This window comes from Erpetoichthys calabaricus, chromosome 8 (assembly GCF_900747795.2).
Source record: "Erpetoichthys calabaricus chromosome 8, fErpCal1.3, whole genome shotgun sequence".
NCBI lineage: Eukaryota > Metazoa > Chordata > Cladistia > Polypteriformes > Polypteridae > Erpetoichthys > Erpetoichthys calabaricus.
In genome coordinates, this window is record NC_041401.2 from 100,447,844 (window position 1) to 100,470,485 (window position 22,642).

Here is a 22,642-nt window from a genome sequence, read left to right on the forward strand (position 1 = left end):
TGTTATATGGTGTGTGAAGCTTTTGTAGAAGTGTTTATTTGATCTTAGGAACTCGGGCTTTACACATTCTATAGTTTATGCCTACATTTTGTAACATTTATTACTAAAATATGAAAAAGTTTCTGTTTTAGCAATGTGTTTACACAGATTACTGTAGAAACGGAACACGCATGAAATGCATGTATTCCAAATAGCGATCTATTATTTCTATTCTAAAACTCCAGCAGTTCAGTCACTCCCAGGTAATCAAACAAGGCATGAGCTGGGAAAACTTAGTGAACGTTCTGCAACGGTGGGGGATGGATTAGCCGGCTGCTCGCTGCTCCTCTTAATCGGCACATTTAGAAGACAAAAGAGAGGTGAGAACGGTTTTAAGGTGGGCCGGATCTACGAGTTTTTTCGTAGACTCTGGTAATTCCAGTGTTAAATCTCTTCACTAGACCATCAGTTTGAGGATGATACACTGTGGTCTTTAGATGCTTTATTTTCAGTAATCTGGCCATTTCCCTGAATGTCTGCGAAGTGAAAGGCATCCCTTGGTCCATTAGGACTTCTTTAGGGATGCCACTCCTGCAAAGACCCCTACCAATTCCCATGCAGTAGCTTTAGAAGTGGCTGAGCACAACAGAACAGCTTTGGGATACTGGGTAGCATAATCTACTAGTACTAACATATATTTGTGTCCTCTAGCTGAGGGTTCCAGGGGTCCTATTAAGTCGACCCCAGTCCTTTCAAACGGAACATCAATTAGGGGAAGACGAACAAGAGGAGCATGGTCCCTCGTAGGAATTTGTTGCAACTGACACTCTGGGTAGGACGTGCAAAAGTGGCGAACCTCCTCATTAATTCCCGGCCAATAAAATTGAAGCTTAATCCACTCCAAAGTTTTCTCGGTACCCAGATGGCCTCCTAGGAACTGGGTGTGTCCTAACTCAAAAACCTGCTGCCGGAAGGTTAATGGAATCAGCAGCAACTTCTGTACCTCCTCCTCATGCTCTGCTACCCGATACAAAAGTTTGTTTTCTAAGACAAAGTGAGGACCCTGTGGCATGTGCTGATGAGTGCATTGGACATTGACAAGGACAACTGCATTAAGGGAATCGTCATTCCATTGTTCCCTTTTAAAAGAAGCCGGCATTTCTCTAAACATAGTGTAACTGAGAGAGAGGGTCAGGAACGACCTCAAGAGACGTGATTTCCTCTCAAGCTGCCGCGGCGACAGCCGATGACATGTCTGCCCGCGACGGCCCTGGAATCTCCATGACACACTAAGTGGCCTCTCTCTCTGCTGGCTGATTACATGGCGTGGAGGCAGTTTGAGACGTAGCGTCTCCATCTATGGCTAGGCCCAAATTTGACTCAGAAATGGAAATTGATAAACTGCATTTACTTTTAGACCAGTCCCATCCCAGTATCACCGGGAATGGTGGATTCTGAAGGGCCGTGATGGTCATCTTTGTTAGCAATCCTTCATAACTGATGATACAGGTGGCAGACCTGTACCAACGGGTTTCTCCATGGATAAAGGTTAGACCAGTCTTAACATTTAACCACTATTGCGGTAGCACATATCGGTCAGCTACAACAGAGATGTTGCTGCCAGAGTCAAATAAGGCCGTGGTCTTAAATCCATTTACAATTACCACTCCTGTATGTGAAATCGCCAGGGGATTTACAAGTGCACAATACCCTTCCTTCTCCCTCTACATGCATTCCTCCTTGTTTCTGAGTAGGTTGTGAACCTGCAGATCCGGGGACTTCGGTGCAGGCTCCAGTTTGTAACGGTGAGGCCGAATTTTCTGATTTGATCTTTCTGGATTTGACCAAAGGATGATTCTGCCCTCCCAGATTGCAAGGCTGTCCTAGCTGTTTCTACACACTCTATGAGTACTTTCATATTATGGAAGCGTTGTCCCCAGACCAGCTGGGTGAACTGTTCAGGAAGGTTATATAATAACATGAAGCAGGCAACCTGCTCCACAATTTGTAGGGCGGTATTTTCTTCTGATCTTAGCCAGTGCCCTAATTTAGCCCAAAGGGAGAACCCCTACTGGTAGGCTGAGTGCTCCTGTTCAAGCCTCCAGTTTTACAGTCTGTTCACCTGCTGGTCTGGGGCATCCCCATGTTTAGCTAAGGGCTCTGCCTTGGTAGGGAGGAAGGCACTCTCCTCCGAGAGAGCATAATAAGCCCCTTATGCCTACCACCAAATGGACCAATCCAATCTTGTTAGCCCCTCCTATACACTCCCCGGGGTAGCTAGTTCACCCGGTTATGTGTATTGGGAATGGAGCCTGCACCTGGTGTTTCTGAGTCACAGAACAAACTCCCCACCCAGAAACTCAGTCACAGTACTTTCCCCCCTGGATCAGGTCCTGCTCCTGGTACTTCTGGGAGTCCATCCTGCCGACTACGCCAGTGTCAAAGAAGAAATAAGTGAGCCACAAAAAGAGTTGGGGCGGCCACCCGTATATTGTTTTCTGGCTGCAAAATAGTTCAGTTTTGTGTATAATTGAGTACAGATTTGAGTCCAGAACAGAACTGTCCTGATGAGGCAAAGATGGCAGTTTTAAAGGAGATGACAGGAAGTGATGTCATTAGGACCTGCACCAGAAGTGACGTCATCAGGCCCAGAAACGGCAGTGATGTAATCAGGCCCAGAAATGGAAGTGACATCATCAGGGCTGGAAACAGAAGTGGCATCTTCAGAATCAGGTGGAATTTCCCATGATAGGTCTGCAGTGGAAAGACAGAAAGAGTCAGTACACTCTGCCACCCCCTGGTCTGGCATGGAATTACCCTCATTCAGGCCCTTTAACTGCCTCCCATGCGCACGTGTGTAACAGCGCAAATGTGTGCCCTGTAGTGGACTGGTCCTAACTTCACCCAGTGCTTCCAGACCTCCATCATGATTATTGAAATAAATGTTTTAAAATTATTTTTGTTATTGTTTATTTGGCAGATGCCTATGTTCAAAGTGACTTACAAAAATGATAAAATATACATAATAAAGAAATGTGCCTGTGCTCTGCGCTGGTTATCTCAGAGGAGCTACATAAGAGTAAGTTGTACAGAACATATGTAATTGCTGTATGTGCAAAGGTGAAGCTGCTGAAGTGCACACCACAATGTTGCTGACCCAGTGCCTACCTTTTGACTCATTGAGTGACTCTGAGCAAGTCACTTACCCAACCTGCACTCACCTGATTAGTAAAATAATTGTAATATTGTATTGAAAAAGAAAGGAAAATAATCTAGATTAAGAGTTCATTATATTACTACTTCTATATAATAAAACATCCCCAGTATTTTCCAATTATTAATAACTAACAGCAGCACCCAACATGGCAAAAGGTAAGTCATTTTAAGGCAGAACTATTTCTCTTTCATAAATGGTGTTTCTTAAAGTATACCCTTTGTTTTGTTTTTGTTTTTTTTTTGTTTCAATGCTCCAAATCTGGGAAAATGCATTGTCATTAAAACTCAACATAATAAAAATACTCCCCACCCTTTTTCCCAAAGGTACCCCGACAGTCAAAATTGTGGGTTCCAAAGTAGCCTAATGTCTCTTCCTGAAAAAGTGTGATGTGTGTGAAATTTTCTTGAGGGTGTGGAATTTTAAAAAACAACAACCACACATACTCAAATCAATATATAAGATGTATAGTTATTCTAATATATAGCTTAAATGATTTTTATAAAGTGTACAGTAGAAAACATCTAAATACTGCAAATACTGTAAATGTTTTTTTAATGCCAGATTAGTCCAGTACACTTATTCAAGGTGGACCACATAAGAGGGAACGATTGGTGCACTTAAACTCTCTCATAGTAGGTCAGTTCACATTAACCTGCCAACTGGACCTGCATAGCTTTGCAATGTGGGAGGAAATCCCATGTAGTCACGAGAAGAGCACATGAACTCCCTATAGACCACGACTAGGTTGACATTTAAAGCAATATTTCTTTCTAGATCTGTGAATCCGAGGCACTATTCACTTAACCACTGTGCTAGCATCTGCAGCTATATACAGTGGGGCAAAAAAGTATTTAGTCAGCCACTAATTGTGCAAGTTCTCCCACTTAAAAAGATGAGAGAGGCCTGTAATTTTCAGCATAGGTATACCTCAACTATGAGAGACAAAATGAGAAAAAAAATCCAGAAAATCACATTGTCTGATTTTTGAAGAATTTATTTGCAAATTATGGTGGAAAAAAAGTATTTGGTCACCTACAAACAAGCAAGATTTCTGGCTCTCACAGACCTGTAACTTCTTCTGTAAGAGGCTCCTCTGTCCTCCACTCGTTACCTGTATTAATGGCACCTGTTTGAACTCGTTATCAATATAAAAGACACATGTCCACAACCTCAAACAGTCACACTCCAAACTCCACTATGGCCAAGACCAAAGAGCTGTCAAAGGACACCAGAAACAAAATTGTAGACCTGCACCAGGCTGGGAAGACTGAATCTGCAATAGGTAAGCAGCTTGGTGTGAAGAAATCAACTGTGGGAGCAATTATTTGAAAATGGAAGACATACAAGACCACTGATAATCTCCCTCGATCTGGGGCTCCACGCAAGATCTCACCCCGTGGGGTCAAAATGATCACAAGAACGGTGAGCAAAAATCCTAGAACCACACAAGGGGACCTAGTGAATGACCTGCAGAGAGCTGGGACCAAAGTAACAAAAGCTACCATCAGTAACACACTACGCCGCCAGGGACTCAAATCCTGCAGTGCCAGACGTGTCCCCCTGCTTAAGCCAGTACATGTGCAGGCCCGTCTGAAGTTTGCTAGAGAGCATTTGGATGATCCAGAAGAGGAATGAAACCAAAATAGAACTTTTTGGTAAAAACTCTACTCGTCGTGTTTGGAGGAGAAAGAATGCTGAGTTGCATCCAAAGAACACCATACCTACTGTAAAGCGTGGAGGTGGAAACATCATTCTTTGGGGCTGTTTTTCTGCAAAGGGACCAGGACGACTGATCCATGTAAAGGAAAGAATGAATGGGGCCATGTATTGTCAGATTTTGAGTGAAAACCTCCTTCCATCAGCAAGGGCACTGAAGATGAAACGTGCTGGGTCTTTCAGCATGACAATGATCCCAAACACACCGCCCGGGTAACGAAGGAGTGGCTTTGTAAGAAGCATTTCAAGGTCCTGGAGTGGCCTAGCCAGTCTCCAGATCTCAACCCCATAGAAAATCTTTGGAGGGAGTTGAAAGTCACACGGACTGGCACCCAGCGACAGCCCCAAAACATCACTGCTCTAGAGGAGATCTGCATGGAGTAATGGGCCAAAATACCAGCAACAGTGTGTGAAAACCTTGTGAAGACTTACAGAAAACGTTTGACCTCTGTCATTGCCAACAAAGGGTATATAACAAAGTATTGAGATGAATTTGATATTTGATTATTGACCAAATACTTTTTTTCCACCATAATTTGCAAATAAATTCTTCAAAAATCGGACAATGTGATTTTCTGGATTTTTTTTTCTCATTTTGCCTCTCATAGTTGAGGTATACCTATGATGAAAATTACAGGCCTCTCTCATCTTTTTAAGTGGGAGAACTTGCACAATTGGTGGCTGACTAAATACTTTTTTGCCCCACTATATCTTGATTTCTTATTGACATATATTTAAAAAGACCTTTACTTCAGCATAAATCAGTAAGTGAATTCCGGCTAAATGACACAAACACAGGTATCTCACATGTTGGCTCCTACAGTTGTAAGCATCTTTAAGATCTCTAGAGGGTGCCATACAGTCATAGGGCATTTTAAGGACTGGCAGAGACTGAATTCAGAGACCAGGTGCGCAGTATCATATATGGCATAGTAAATCAGCAAACGCCCCAAAAGAGGGTCTATAGTACCTTTACGTCACTTCATTGAGGAGGTGCTGCTCATTTGATTGCTTTTTCATTGTGTTGTCAATCAGGATTTGTTTTATATTGTGCTGAAAATGTGTTTGCAGACCCATACCAACAAGTGTGATCTTTCTGTTGACACCATAAAATGAAAATGCAGGGTCACGGGGTGAATAAACCTTACTGTAATATACTGTTTTATGGTTTAAAAAAATAGATTGCCTGGTGTCTGTTGTACAGATATTTCCTTATGTAATTTTTTTTTGTTTGTTTCTTTAACAGGTACTCAGACCACCTGCATCGTTTCCATGAGAATGGAGAGAATGCAGAGATGTGGCAGTGAAATGTCAAAGGAAGTGGTGGGGAAATGTGAGAATGTGATCAGGGGCCTTTTACTCTGCCCTTCCTGTCATGTTAGCCCTAGGCCTTTGGAGGAAGACATGGCCTTTGTGTAGGTCACTTGGCCTTCTGACCCATTTAGACGTCTGTCTACACTTTCCCAATGCCATTTCATCTCATTTCAAGCTGCTTTGGTAATCTCATTAACTAAAGGAAGCTTGAATGGATGTTTCATATACCTCTCATAGTGGATTAATCATAATCTGGGCATTGCTTTCGGGGTAAATATGAAAAAATGTGGGGACTTCTTTAGAAACTTGGGTTGATTTTTTCCTACATGTATTATTTTGGGACTAAATGAGAAGTGTGTATTGTTTTGGAAATGTAGACCTTATATCTTATATACCTGATATCATATATATTTATGCCAGTCATCGCTCTTTATATACTTATATTTGTTTGTGGGTTTTTGTTTCGGCATGCATGCATGCAAATACACATGGGGCATATTTACTGTTTAAATATACGCTATACTTTATTTATATTTCACACTGCCCATGCATAGTAGGTACTGTGTTGGCACACATCCGCATACATTTAGCTTTGTATTTGTTAGGGCTATGAAGGCTAATTAAAAAACAATGCTTATCATCCTAAATCCACAGAGTTGTAACCACAAGGCCTGTATTTAGATGCAGAAGCACATTTGTTTTTAATAGCAAACAGCATCACCAACGGCCATTACTTATATCAAAAGATAACTGGTTGCCCTCTTGCATTGATGTTTTCATTTTCAATTATTATCTGTTCTTCAACTTACACTTGCATAGTTTTATCATATTGTTAAAAAATGAATTCACAGATCCAGTCTGTTGTCTGCCCTCTATGAGCTCATTTCTCATAAATGTTTAACATTCTTCCACATTGTCTGGCTAATTAGTCTGTTTTATTTATTTCATTTGCTGTTTAACTTGCCTGTTTAACCAGTAAATGCATTTGCTTTCTGTACCTCTCTTTAATTAAATCCCAGGAGACCCTTGCTTTGGCTTTTGCACTTTCTTCCCACATTCCCCTGTAGCATACTTACTTTGTTCCCACTCTGATTATTAGGGAATGTGTAGAAGGGATATAAAATAAATATGAAGGAGTTGGTTGGCTTTTTTAAGGCACTTTGAAAGATTAATGTTGTTTTTAATAGCTTTCCTTCTGCCATTGTCTTTGCCTTTTTATGACTTGGGATTAGGTTTTTGGGCTTTATGGATTTAGACAAGTTATGCTAATAAAAATGTGAAGCAATGCATCTGCTGGTTTTGAATCATTTCATTTATGATAACATTTCTATTGATAATATTTGTGTGCAGGTTCATTTAATCTATATCCATAGCACAGTAACTTGGTGTCCTATTCAGGAGAGCCTCTTTCATCCAATAGCTGCTTAGGTTCCGATACCTGACAGACCCTGAACTAAGCAACCTCATTCAGTAACGAATGGATAGCACTGCCATCTTCAGAACACTGTCCTGTGGGCCTCAGTTGTCCTCATGTCCTTATACCAAACACTTGCTTGTATTGCTTATCCCACCCTGATTTAGTTATAACCACCTCCCTCATGTGAGTAAACATGTAGAAAGCAGATAAAAAAACAGCAGACTTTCACATTTCTTGGATTTTTTCCATCAAGTTTATTTTAGTATGCAGTGAGTCAGCAGTCAGAGATTGAAATTGAGCTGGAGTCTGATTCCTGATTTAAAGTTGGGGAACAACTGAATGAAGTGTGTGTATTTATTTTTTGCATATATAAACACTACTGGTCAAAAGTTTTAGAACTCCCCCACTTTTCCTTTTTTAAATTAAAGCCATTTAAGTCCAGTGAATAACCTGAAATGGTACTTGGCTATGCAGTAAACTGACAGAGGTTAAAAAAAAAGTTTAGGATACTGGATTATACAAAAAAGCCTTTTTCAGGGAACAAGTAGTGGGTTAACAACTTGCAGCTTTTCTGCAACAATAGAAGTTAATTAAATTTTGTCCAAAAATGCTTCAGAGGGTGTAGTAATGCTGTTTGTTTCATCACTGCTTTTATACTGATTGAGGGTTTGTAAGTAATCAACAGAAATTGGGACACCTGTAGGAATTGTTTGCATCAACTTTAAAGGCTGGTCAAAGTTTGAACACACCTACTTCACAGAAGACTTTTTCTTTGTGCTGTTACCTACATGTTACAATATTAACAAAGACATCAAACCTATGAAATAATACATATGAAATAGATTGCATAGTGGTAAAGAAATTTACATCAAAACTAATCTTACATTTTAAGTTCTTTAAAGTAGCCTCCCTTCGGCTTCATGACAGGTTTCTTCTTCTTTGTCTCCTCCACTGCCAGTAGTGGTTCCTTTGCAGCAATTCTTTAAGGAAAGTATAATTCATGCAGGATCCTGAACAGCTGATGTTGACATGTGTCTGCTGGTTAAAAACCTTGAAGCATTTATATGGGCTCCTGGCCTGGTGTTCTTTTGGTAGACCTCATTAGAGCTGGGTTCATCATAGCACTTGATGGTATTTTTCTACCTGCACTTGAAGGGATTCAAATTAGATTAGATATATTTTATTTATCCCCATGGGGGAAATTAAAACTTTACACAACATAGAAGAAGAATACAGTAATCCCTCCTCCATCGCGGGGGTTGCGTTCCAGAGCCACCCGCGAAATAAGAAAATCCGCGAAGTAGAAACCATATGTTTATATGGTTATTTTTATATTGCCATGCTTGGGTCACAGATTTGTGCAGAAACACAGGAGGTTGTAGAGAGACAGGAACGTTATTCAAACACTGCAAACAAACATTTGTCTCTTTTTCAAAAGTTTAAACTGTGCTCCATGACAAGACAGAGATGACAGTTCCATCTCACAATTAAAAGAATGCAAACATATCTTCCTCTTCAAAGGAGTGCGCGTCAGGAGCACAGAATATCACATAGATAGAGAAAACAATCTCTAGCAAACAAATCAATAGGGCTGTTTGGCTTTTAAGTATGCGAAGCACCGTGGCACAAAGCTGTTGAAGGCAGCAGCTCACACCCCCTCCGTCAGGAGCAGGGAGAGAGAGAGAGATAGAGTTTGTTTTTCAGTCAAAAATCAATACGTGCCCTTCGAGCTTTTAAGTATGCGAAGCACCATGCAGCATGTCGTTTCAGGAAGCAGCTGCACAAAAGATAGCAACGTGAAGATAATCTTTCAGCATTTTTAGACGAGCGTCCGTATCGTCTAGGTGTGCGAACAGCCCCCCTGCTTAATCCCCCTACGTCAGGATCAGAGAAAGTCAGCGCAAGAGAGACAGAGAAAAGTAAGTTGGGTAGCTTCTCAGCCATCTGCCAATAGCGTCCCTTGTATGAAATCAACTGGGCCAACCAAATGAGGAAGCATGTACCAGAAATTAAAAGACCCATTGTCCGCAGAAATCCGCGAACCAGCAAAAAATTCGCGATATAAATTTAAATATGCTTACATATAAAATCCGCGATGGAGTGAAGCCGCGAAAGGCGAAGCGCGATATAGCGAGGGATCACTGTATATATAAACATAAATGATAAACAAACAACCACCCTCCCTACTCCCAACGCACACAAGAACTTCTGTTTTGGATAATGGAAGCTGGTGCTGTCAATAACAAGCTTGTAGGTGGCAGTAAGATGGTAACTCCTGCCTGGGTTACTTTTAAAAGCATTAACATTTGAATAGGGTGGTCCCTGCTTGCTGTGTCCAGAAAAGGAACATGCTGTTAGATCCAAAGTTGCCTGGTTAAAGATGCCACCGTTCTGAATGGCTCATCTTTAGTGTGCTCACAAAAGAATGAATCATTTCTGATTTCCGGATTTCTTGAAATTGTTAAGATTGATTGACTTTAATTACTTGAAGTTTAGATTAATTTTTGTTTCTCTTATGGACTAGATAGGGCTAATTATTCTTGGACTACCTTATCACAAAATACATCACTGACTTAAATGCATGAACAAGAAAAAAATTCTGTAAGTCAACTTTTAACTTAATTCAAACTTAAAAAAATACTAATGATTTAAATGAAAACTACAATGGAACCTCGGGTCACGACTGTAATTTGTTCCAAAACTCTGGTTGCAACCCGATTTGGTCATGACCCGAAGTAATTTCCCCCATAGGATTGTATGTAAATACAATTAATCCGTTCCGGACCGTAAGAGCTGTATGTAAATATAATATGCTCGCTCTCTCTCTGTCTCGCTCGCTCGCGCTCACTCTCTCTCTCTCTCTCTCACGCTCGCTTGCTGCACAGGGAGAGACTGAACACATGCGGAAATCATTGGCGTGTACAAACCGCAAGGGAAACTGGCTTGTTCGTCACCCGAGTGTGTGGTCATGAATAGATGCAAATGTTTGGCGAACTTTTTGGTTATAACACAATTTGTACATGGTCCGAGACGTTCAAGGTTCCACTGTACTTGTTGGGTGAACATTAAATAATATATTTTTAATTAAAAAGTTTTATTTTTCAAAGAAATTTATACATCAAGCTCAATGATATTGCTTACAATCTGAGTCTTATTGAGAATATGGTACAGAGAAAGAGGACTGTGTGTTTGAGTGAAAGTAATTATTAACTTTATTATTTGTTTAAGTCCATATTATGGTAGTGTAATTCTGTTTCAGACTCTAATGCCAATACAGAAGTGTGATTGATAGCAAGTTTAAATCATCTTTGAGTGATTTTAATTATCTAATAAGATTACCAAACTCTGATCACAAGCGCCTGGTGCCGTCTCCTGTACTGAGCAGTTCTGTAGTAATCTCTGTGTACCCCCAGGTGCTGAGCAGTCCCCACTGTTTTTGATGCTTTCTGCAGTCCTTGAGGGAAGCGGTATGGCTAGGGTGGAGAAGCGGTATGGCTAAGGTGGAGAAGAAAACCTCAAAAACCCTGGCCTTGGCCCACAGGGGTTCAGGCTAAAATTGTCTGATTGTTTTGCTTAAAATGGTAACTTAAAAGTCTGGGTGACTTGGAAATGTGGACTTCATAACTGGTTTGATTTCCAAGCCCATAGAAGCTAAATCTGTGTGTCATAAGGACTGAAAGGAGTAGCTGTAATCATCTCTGAACACTTGCTATGCCAGTAACGCCTTGATGCCTGTGGGTCCTGCACACTGGTATGGCTGAAGGCATCCCGGCAAGCAGTTAATTTTTACTTCACAGTAAACCTCATGTTAATAATGAGGACAGAACAGGGTACAGCAGACCAGACTTGGCCCTCTGAGTTAGATCCAGACGTCTCCCAGGCATTACAACTGACACTTGTACAAGTCTGTGTGTATAGTTTTCCATCTCTTGTGTTTCAACATGCAAATTTTGCATTGCAGAGTTCAAGGAGGTTGCTAATTATAGCCATGGTCTTGCAATGTCTTAATACAGAGTGTCATAAATCATGTTCTTTTTTTTGTTTGTTTTTAATAATTTATGACCATTTTTGATCAATATTTTGTTTTTCATGTATTTGTTTGTTTTTACAGTTATGATAATAAGGTTACCTTGCTGCCATTTTCTTCAAATTTAACATGTTTGCACATGGTGGTGGTAATATTGTGTTTAGCAGCAGTGTTGGTTACTAAACCTCTTGATCGTAGACTTTGTGACATGTCCACTATATAAAATAGCATTATAGAATCCTGGACCCAAGAACTTGGACAAATCAAATTAAGTCTCCGTGCCTGTTTTTAAATGGAGCCATTTTGTTGTCTTCTTTAGACTTTGGCTCTCCTTATAGACCACTGATTTAGTCCAAATGTGATTTGTCATCAATATTTTTCCCAATAAAAAGTATAAAATACCTGCCTGACTTTTGGTTACGAGTTTCCCAGGACCTTGTCACCCGACATCTACTGGTCCTTCTCTTTGCCTTTCACCACAGGTTCTCATAGAGCTTACAACACCGAACACTAAAGAGCCTAACTATGCAGAAGCCAGTTAACTGACAGTGATTTCTAAACTGTGCCTTAGAAAATTATTCCGCAAATTACAATTGCTGATTGGGTGATTCACCTGTCAGTCATCTTCTACTGTCGTGCTTACTAGAAAGAAGTCAATGTGAAATAAAAGCCCCTTATTGTTTCTTCCACTCAGATCTGTAATCAAAGACCAGTTTCCAAGTTGAAAACAGCACAATTGTGGAGAATTAGGCATATCATAGTACAATGTACAGGAATAGTTATTTTTCACTGTTAGGTTATATGATTTATTTTAAAATCAGTCACATTATCGAACAGTTCATGTTACTTCCCACTTGAATGCATAGATTAACATTACTAACATGTTCCTTGAAAGCAACATACAAAACTGAAATACAGTAGCCAAAAGAAGAGCAACAACTTTAAATGAGTGGATGCTTTTTGTATTGTGAACATTTTGGTTTCTAGCCTTGTAGCAAACCACACTAATATTGTCTTAACATGATTTAAACTTGTCTAGTGATTGATGCTTGGTCCTTTAGCTATGGAGAACTCCAGATTGTCAGGAAGTGTTTGCCAGTTATGTTCCATCATTCTGTTTAATGTTTAAGAACATAAATGAGTGGATAGTTGAATTTCCACTTATTAGATGACTAACAGTTTGGTCATGGTTGATTCAATATGGAAATGCTTCCTCAAGCTGAAAAGACCTTTGAAGAGAGGTACCAGCAAGTAGTAGAAATGTCTAAAGAAGGAGAAGAATTAAAATATGCACTGACATGGAAAACTAAAAATCTGATCAAAAAAAGAGAACAAGGAAACACTGACACACCTTGTGTAAAGTGAAGCCAGGAGCTCTGTGAGAAAATGTGTAATAAAAACTGCTAGAAAAGACAAATTTTGATAATTTTGATTTGATACTGTTTCCCAGAAACTGTAATCTTGGCACACCAAAGTTTACCAAGATCTTTTACTGTATCTTTGAGATGAAAAAGAAAAAATGGCAAAATAATGATAGTCCAGAATTGCCAGAAAACATACTGAAGAGGCTGAGATATGGGATACTTGGGATGCATCTTAATAGAATAATTTGTGTGTCATTCCTCCCTCCTGCCGAGCTGGTAGCACTTGCATTCATATCCGTCACTTGTTTATCTTAATTTTTTTTTATTCCACTGATCCACTAGGCAACTCTCATGCAGATTTTTATCACCAATGATATAGAGATGACACAGAGAAATAAGGCTTGAATCCTCAAATTGCCTTGTTACTGATGTACAAAATTGGGTGAAGAGATCAAAGCCCTGAAAATATTTTAAGACTTTTACACAAGTGAAAAATAAAGGCCATTAGTACAAAGTATGTGAAACATGGCCAGGCAAACTAGAAATGAAGCTAGGTACACTGGAAAATGCATCACGTAAGGGAAGGTGCTAGACTGAGCCTGCCTTGAAGGCCTGAAGCAGCAGGTACTACCGCTTAGGAATAAAGTAGAAGTCAGCAGTGGCCTTTCTCCATTTGAAGTTTACCAAAGTAAGCAGGCCACCTATGTCAGATCCTCCACACCTTAGCAACCCCATAAGCCTTGATCATTCTAATCTTTATATTTAGAGTATTTCAATGCATCAAAGTCACCCTCCCCAAACCCACTAAGAGTACATTGTCTTGATCCAGTGCCGCAGGATATGGCTGCCATGTTTTTAATTGGATAAACATTTACACTGAATTGAATAATTCTGTATTGGGCCTCCTGGAAGGACCAGACAAATCTGTCATCAAGTCTCATTTGTCACTGTCCACCTTCACACTGGGGCAAACGGAGCTACCGTTTATCTGACGTGCTGGCCTTGCAAATGCTTCTGGGAACTTCTATGCCCTCAGCTTTGACATGTGACCTGTGATCGCTCCCAAGACGCTAAAGGAATTTTGGACGCACATCTGCTGAATAATTCAGAGCCTCTTAAAAGACTGTCTTCCAGCACTTCTCTGCAGCAGTTAATTAGTGAAGAGCTGGCATGTCTGCTGGCGTTGCTCCAAATAGCTGCTGGGCTGCTGATCAACAGGAATGGGTGGGCATTTTCTTAACATGTCTTAGCATCTGGGAAAGTTTTTCAAAGAAGGAAATAATTTAATAGTTGTCTTTCCCGGTGCTAATTTGCAGTTAACATCAGCTCACCTTATCAATCAGTTATTTACCTTTTATAGCCTCTTTAATGGTTGTTAAAGCTTAGACAGAACACAATACAAGAGATGTGAAACAATTTGTTTTATCGACATAAAAGGACAGATAATACTTTTGAAGATGAGCAGAATAATGTGTCAATGGTACAAAAAATAAAGGTCAATGTGAAATGCCATACAAGCAGCGTTAAAGAGGAATCCCACACCTCAGTAGGACCTGAGCCACAAAGCAGAAGCTCCAGTATAAAAAAAATATGTTTGGGGAGACTCTAAGATGATGGAATTCAGATGAGTCTTACAAATGAGGGTTTAACATTATGAAGTCCTTGCCACCCTCAATCAGCAAGTGTATGTTCCAAGCACTCTACCAGGTTTATTATGTACAAGAATGAAAGAAAACCAGAACATTGGCAGTACTTGCTCATCTTCTGTCTAGTGCAGATGTTCTGATTTCCATCTTCTTTCCAATCTCTTTAAATTGTTTCATAATGATTTTTTTTGCTGTCACTTCTCTGCTCAATCTTATCTTCCTGTGGAATATCCTGCCTGAGCAAGCAGTCCAACACTGACCTTCTGTAGTGGCAGCCATCCACACTGAGGTGTGGCCAAACTTTAGAGTCAACAATAAAACTAATGGCCATCCCAGGAAGTTGTTTCCTTTGTCTTCTACTCCAGGTGTGCTTGTCTCTTGCTGAAAGTGGCCATTTATATCCACTTCAGGGGTTATTTCTATAATTAAAAGTGAACCTAAAACTATTATGGCCACCAACTGAAGGTTTTTTGTTTACCCCTAAGGATAATGGAGTTCTGACCAAATCCCATTGTGCATCACAGTAAACATACTATGCAATCTAGCACCTTTCAGCAGCTTGCCATTTATATGCTATATGCTTTCCTGGCCTAACAGGCACCACAATAATTCAATGAGCCCTACATCAAGAATTGTCTTTCCAGGCCACTTTTTAAAGGTCCAAATGTTTTTACTTTGTATCTAGATGCTCACTGTGTTGACAGCATAGTGCACCCCAATAGACACTTTATACCCGTAATCTTTAATTCATATTGATGAGTCACTAAAGAAGCAGTTAATGAAGACTATGTGCAAGTAATCAAGACTCCAAGCTAACACCCTGTGTCCAGATCCCAGTCCCAGCCCAAACCAAAACACCTAGCCAGACCTGATAACGGATAGACTAATGTGCTTTAATCCACAAATCAGCCCAAAGTACATCCAGACCATTTCTAACTGAAGGCCTGATCCAAACCCCTTTTCCGAGTTGACTCATTCTTACTTATTTTTACAGATTTGTGTTTAACACCTGAACTGCAAAACACAATCTGCAGCTTAGCAGTCCCTAGAAAATGAACTCCCACAAGAAAAGCCTAGGGTAGATCTGACTTCCAGGATAGCCTCCGAATTTCACACCCAAAGGATGATTCTTTCAGGCCAGTGGCAAGTGTTTTGATTCAGTACCAGTGCAAGGCAGTTTTATTGTGCCACAGCCATGAACCAGCCCAAGGTGAGAAAAAGCACTTGGAGCAGAATATTAGTTATAGGATCAGAATAGAGCGGCAGCAAGCACAAAAAGAACATGAAAAAAATCAAATTGAATATGACTGGGAAGGGCAAGTAAAAGATCCCGTAATAAAAGAGCATATAACAACCCCATACTCCCTCCACAGGTCACTATGCTATACATTGGTAAAGACTTTATGAATTTGGCCCCCAAGAAACGAAGTGCTGGTCACTTGTACTGCTCGTCAATACTAAATGCTGACCTGTAAGACTGTAGATGATTCTCCAGAGAAGTCAAAGAGCCCATCACCGGCACACAGTCTATTACAGGAGCATCGATTGGAATTTATGGAAGCCCTGAGATTCACAATTGATCCAGTAAAACTAACAGCAGACAGATTTATTAGTTTGACCCTTAGGCCTTATACTCCTCCCCCTCCTTCCTAGGACTCATCTTCTCATTGATGAACTTACCACCATGTCTAACACCTGCACGTCCAGACAGGTTCAGTATTTTGTAGGGATTTTTCTCCCCATAAATAGTGAGGAAAATGCTGTCCCCATTTATTTCAATTCATTTTCTCAATTAAGTGTTATGAAAAACATTTTTCGTTTTTACATTATACAATTTTTCATGTGACATATGAAGAAGAGGTGACCTGTCAAGGTCTTTCTCTTGTCTTGTGCCCAATGTATTGGGATGGCCTTGGGCCTGTCACAACAATGAATAAGATTAAGTAGGTTTGAGGGTGTTATCAATTTAGCTGAAAGTGAAAGATATTTTTTATTTTTTTCAGAATCTCTGTTATCCAATACAAAATGCATTAAAGGAAAACTCCACCCCAAAATATTTTTTATATGTTACTTACCCAGTGTGTTTTGTAGTGATGGCTGAGGAAAAAAAATGTTTAATTTCATATTTTCATGGAGCATGGAGATAAGTTTATGATAGAATGGTTGTCAATGGTGACCTGCTCTGGACCACAACAAATGGTATCAAAAACATCCATGTCAGTTACCTAGTCACTTTAGCATTCATTTGTTTGCTAAAATATTATTAGATAAATACTTGCAGAAAATTGGTGCAGAGCATAAACAGGAAACACAATTTGTGTGGGATACAGCCTTGAATTGAAGAGTGAACATTTGACCAGTGAATGAGGGGAGAGGCAGATCTTTAATTCAGAAAGGAAATCCCATGAAAACCTAATAAGCAAGCAGTACAGAAGGTATGGAAAACATAAAAATTAGGTTTATTTAATTTATGTATGTAGTCCAAAGCTTAATCCCACTCCTGACCACAAAGGGTGGATCTCAATGAAGGGCTCCTTTCAGAAGATCAATGTGTAAAATAGAAAAGTTATTAGATGACATAGGGAGAGAAAAATGTGTTAGGGTTGTCAAGGAGGATAAATGTGACAAGGTTTTGGTTCCATGGACTTTACTTGAGGTGGGTATGGATTGGCTGACATGGTCTGAAAATTATATGAGGAGTATCTTCTTTATTGATGGAACTCCATACATTTCATAATTGTCATAATTATATTTTAGCTTTACTAGAAGTTTATATTTACCATAAATTTTTCCAATAGCAGTAATCCTCCCTCTTCAAGTTGAGCTGTCATTTTGATTAACCTCTGCACTTAATCACCAAGTACTGAACTTCCAGTTCTTACAGTATTCTGAAAAACTGCAACAAAACTACCTATAAGGAGATTTCCAATGATAAAAGTTTGTAGGAGGTATTAAAGAGAGGAAGAGCTCAACTACACAAATTAAAAAACAAAATAGCAATAGGAGGGACCACCTATAGTTAAGGTTATAATCCTTACCCCCTGTCCAAAATTGAACACAACCATTAATTTTGCCAAGGAAAATGACTAGTATTTAAGGTGTTTATGAGAATTGCTTGCAAAAGAACAAAGACACAATTTCCAAGACATTTGATGAAAATAATTTACTGATGCACTTAACTGAAACAAGGATAACACAAAAATAGCATGGCCAAAATTAGCCCTCTGACAATTAATTGCCAATACTATACCCTTTCTGACTCGCAACTGATAGCAGCCTCCTGCTGCAGTTTTTCACAAGGCAAATTGATCCAGCTCATGCAAATTAATAGTTTTCGAGTATGGACATTAACCATGAGCTCTCACGAAAGACTCGCAATAGGACTTAGATCTGGGCTTTGAGATGGCCACTCCCAAGACCTTCATCTTGGTGTTCCTCAAATGTTCTGGACCAATTGTGATGTGTGCTTTGAGTCATTATCTTGCTGAAAGATCCAGCGACAACCCAAAGCCAGACTGGCTGCAGATTTTTTCAAATTATTCTTTGAAACATCAACATAATTATCTTTCTTCATTATGCCACGTACCTGAACAAGGTTTTCTGTGCCTGAAGTAGCAAATCAGCCCCACAGCATTATGCTCCTACCACCATGTTTAACTGTGGGAACTGTGTTTTTAGGGTTGAAAGCCTCTCCCTTCCTTTGCCCAACAAAAGTTCTATCTATGTGCCCAAACGGCTCCAGTTTTGTCTCATCAGACCAAAGGACAGACTTCTAAAATTCATCCCCATGTTTCATATGGGCCTGGGCAAACTTCAGTCCGTCTTTGCTATGCTGCTGTGTGAGCAATAGCGTTTTTCTTGGCCGATGACATTGAAGCATCCTCACAAAGAAGAGCCCTCACAACAGTTTTCTTTGAGACTTCCAAGTCCAGAAAAGGTCAGTTTAGTGACAATGCCCTTTACAATGATCTAGGGGTTCTTGTTGGCATCTCTGATTATTTTTCTCTCCAAATTCTTTGAGATCTTGTGGTTGCGACCACACCCAGGTTTGTTTCTGACAGAATGGGTCACTTTGTATTTTGCAAGGATGCAACATACAACTGTTCTGGACACAGTGAAACACTTGGAAATGACTGTATAGTCATCCCCCTTAAGATGTACATCCATTTTCTTTTCCGAGGTCCATACTTATTTAATTTAATTGGTTTTGGGTATGATGAATTACTTTTTACAAAGAATGTAAGCATTGATGCCTCTTAATCTTACCTTTAAATACCAATAGCCCTGCTCATTTTAGTCCATATGTTAGGGTGTGGAGCTAATTGATTGAGCCAATCAAGTCATATGGGGTCCAGGTGTGGTTTGACACCACAGCATTTAACTTTATTACTACAATGCTTTGTGACAAATTCATATGGGGCTAATAATTTTGACTACCCCATTTTTCAATATACAGTGATCCCCTGCCTATCGTGGAAGTTACGTTACAGACCCATCAGCGATAGGTGAAAATCCACGATATAGAAAGACCATATAAGTAAACATTTTTTTTATAGTTTAAGACTTAAAATACCCCTCCCACACGCTTTAAACACATGTAAACTAATTAAAACACTCTTTGTAAACACATATGATATGTGGATGTCGGGCTAAGGATATGAGTAACATCTCTGTATTATAAATAAAAATCTTGGAAGACAATTTGACGTCCCGCGAGAGACATTTTAACGTCACGCAAGACGAGGCAGTGAGACAGAAGGACAGCTGCTGTACAGGCTTTTAAATGATCAACGCGCAGAGCGACAAGCAGAACAGGCACCTTGGCAGAAGCAGCACAAAGCCAGTAGCTGATCCGTCCGCTTCTCCTTAGCATGCATTCAGCTCTCCCCCTTCACAAAGCGAGCGGGAGAAACGCGAAATGGCAGGAGCGACACTAGACATTACAACCTTAGGAAGCAAAACCCGTGAGATAGTGACCTTTGCACGTCACGCCCTACTTACAAACAATTTAAAACAAGTTCACGGACAACTAACCTAGCAGTTGTTGGAATGCTTTTGGCAGACACACTTCAGGTGCTCCCAGCTCTTAAAACAACGACAAGCGACAAGCAGAACACACAGCTCGCCAGCAGATGATCCAAGCACATCTCCTTAGCGTGCGTTCAGCCCTCATCCCCCCACCCCCCCTTTCAGAACGCTAGCGGCAGAGACACGAAGTGGAAAAAGGACAGCTGCTGTACAGCATTTTAAATGATTGATGCAAAGCGTGACTAGCAGAACACGCAGCTGGCCAGCAGCAGCAGCAAGACAGCAGCTGAACCGATCACATCTCTTTAGCATGCATTCAGACCCCCCCTTCACAACGCGAGCAGCATTATAAGTCCCACGAGAAAGAGATTTAACCACGCCCGGGGCAGGAAATAAAGGACAAATATTGTTTTTACAAAAGTTTTAAAGTAAAAATGAAAATAATGCATATGTAACAATTCCCATGAAAATAACAATCTCTTTAAATTGTTTATCCGGTAAACCAAACCCGGGGGTGGAGCCCCTAGTAATAATAATACAGTAATCCCTCCTCCATCGCGGGGGTTGCGTTCCAGAGCCACCCGCGAAATAAGAAAATCCGCGAAGTAGAAACCATATGTTTATATGGTTATTTTTATATTGTCATGCTTGGGTCACAGATTTGCGCAGAAACACAGGAGGTTGTAGAGAGACAGGAACGTTATTCAAACACTGCAAACAAACATTTGTCTCTTTTTCAAAAGTTTAAACTGTGCTCCATGACAAGACAGAGATGACAGTTCTGTCTCACAATTAAAAGAATGCAAACATATCTTCCTCTTCAAAGGAAACAGAGAGGAAAGCAAACAAATCAATAGGGCTGTTTGGCTTTTAAGTATGCGAAGCACCACCGGTACAAAGCTGTTGAAGGCGGCAGCTCACACCCCCTCCGTCAGGAGCAGAGAGAGAGAGAGACAGAGACAGAGAAAAACAAAACAGTCAAAAATCAAATACGTGCCCTTTGAGCTTTTAAGTATGCGAAGCACCGTGCAACATGTCGCTTCATGAAGCAGCTGCACACAGAAGGTAGCAACGTGAAGATAATCTTTCAGCATTTTTAGACGAGCGTCCGTATCGTCTAGGTGTGCGAACAGCCCCCCTGCTCAATCCCCCTACGTCAGGATCAGAGAAAGTCAGTGCAAGAGAGAGAGAGAGAAAGTAAGTTGGGTAGCTTCTCAGCCATCTGCCAATAGCGTCCCTTGTATGAAATCAACTGGGCAAACCAACTGAGGAAGCATGTACCAGAAATTAAAAGACCCATTGTCCTCAGAAATCCGTGAACCAGCAAAAAATCCGCGATATATATTTAAATATGCTTACATATAAAATCCGCGATAGAGTGAAGCCGCGATAGAGTGAAGCCGCGAAAGGCGAAGCGCGCTATAGCGAGGGATCACTGTAATAATAATAATAAATCCGCAATGTAGTGGGGGCGTGATAGCTGAACCACGATATAGTGGGGGATCACTGTAGATGTTATACAGCAATATGGAAGTTGTTTTTTAAATACAAAATGTACCAGTTGGAGCTTTTAACATTGATGAAGGCTTTACTTTGTAAAGTTTGAAAAATTATGTTAAAATTGGACATGAATGTTGGAAAATGCCTCTTTTCTCCTCAGGGGCTAATAATTATGAACTTAATTGTAGAAAGAAGTAAACATAAATGGGCAAAAGATATTTTAAGTAAACAGGGTGCTAAAAATGGAAGCAGTGTGGAAAATCCATTCAGTAACTGACATGGTGCAGTTTATATCTATCCAAACCAAAATAAGACTTTAAAGACACAATAATACTGCTGTTCATAATGGAGAACAGGCTGGCCAGGCCAAGTCTCAGACCAAGGTCCAATGCATTGAGACTTTGCTGAGGTAACCCTAGGAGATGGCAGTGCATCAGGTCTTGGACAACCAGAAGGAAATAACTCACGTCAGCCAGTGAGTGAAATGTGAGAGTGAAAATCCCCATAAACTGTATATTTGTGGACGTTTGGAATGAGTAAATCAGTAAGCCTCCTTACACATTTGTTACAGACTAAACTACTGTATAGTTAGCTTCCAGTAGAGCAGCTAAGATTGTTTTTGCTGCCCTCTTTTGAATTGTGTTTCTAAAAATGTTTTATTTAAAATAAATGTGGATTAATTTGGTTGTTCTTTTTTATTAGTATATATGAGTGGCATAGCAAAAGTAAACAGCATTTTGGAATTACCACCTAATGCCTGATAACACATTCTTGTTTATCATGGCACCAGATACAGGCGGTGTGTAGCATTTAACTAAGAGTTTCACAGTACATGAGACAATGCTACCATAATACTGAAGTGCTCTTTATTGCAGCTGGTAGCTTCATCTGTCAACTCACAACCAAGTGGAAGATCTTGTTGTCTGCCTTGGTTACCCATTCACAGGGTAGGTAGGACATGTCATTTCAACAATTTGTGACGAGACTCTCGCGAAGGAGGAAATCCCCTGCCACAGACATTCCACACATCTTCAGTGTGCATGGGTGCTAGTAGTGTCTGACGATGGGTTAAGCATTTTAAAGACAAGAACATGGCAATAGCAATCAGCCTTGTAAGTGTTGCCAGTGATCTGCCTCTACAAAGAGCAATGAACAGTAAAATTAACTAACCCCACAGTAACAGTGAGAAAAATTACGCTATCCAGACAGACTTTTCAAACTGATGCAAAAACACACACTGATCAGGACAAGCATTTGTAATAAAGTAAACATACCTATGTGCACCTGCTTGACACACAGTCATTTCATGTCATAATAGAGTAAGTGGGTTTAACAATTTTATGTTTATTGGACCCTAAAATTAAAAACAAGGTTTCTGTATGCATGCATTGACATGCTCATCACTGAGGTAACAATAATTGTAGTCAATTAATA

At 40.1% G+C, this 22,642-nt stretch overlaps 1 protein-coding gene and 1 long non-coding RNA gene across 2 annotated transcripts in view; both read left to right on the forward strand.

Annotated features, from left to right (window-relative positions):
• Positions 1 to 7,515, forward strand: part of cux1b (cut-like homeobox 1b) — a 559,925-nt gene extending 552,410 nt beyond the window's left edge. Inside the window, exon 23 of the mRNA XM_051930773.1 lies at positions 6,159 to 7,515. Within this exon, the coding sequence (XP_051786733.1) occupies positions 6,159 to 6,219 (61 nt within the window). The 3' untranslated portion in view covers positions 6,220 to 7,515. The remainder of the gene's footprint in view (positions 1 to 6,158) is intronic.
• LOC127528950 (uncharacterized) lies at positions 211 to 3,679 on the forward strand. Its single transcript, XR_007935630.1, has 2 exons — positions 211 to 953; positions 2,587 to 3,679. It is a non-coding gene; the product is annotated as an uncharacterized LOC127528950 (long non-coding RNA).
• Positions 7,516 to 22,642: the final 15,127 nt, after the last annotated feature.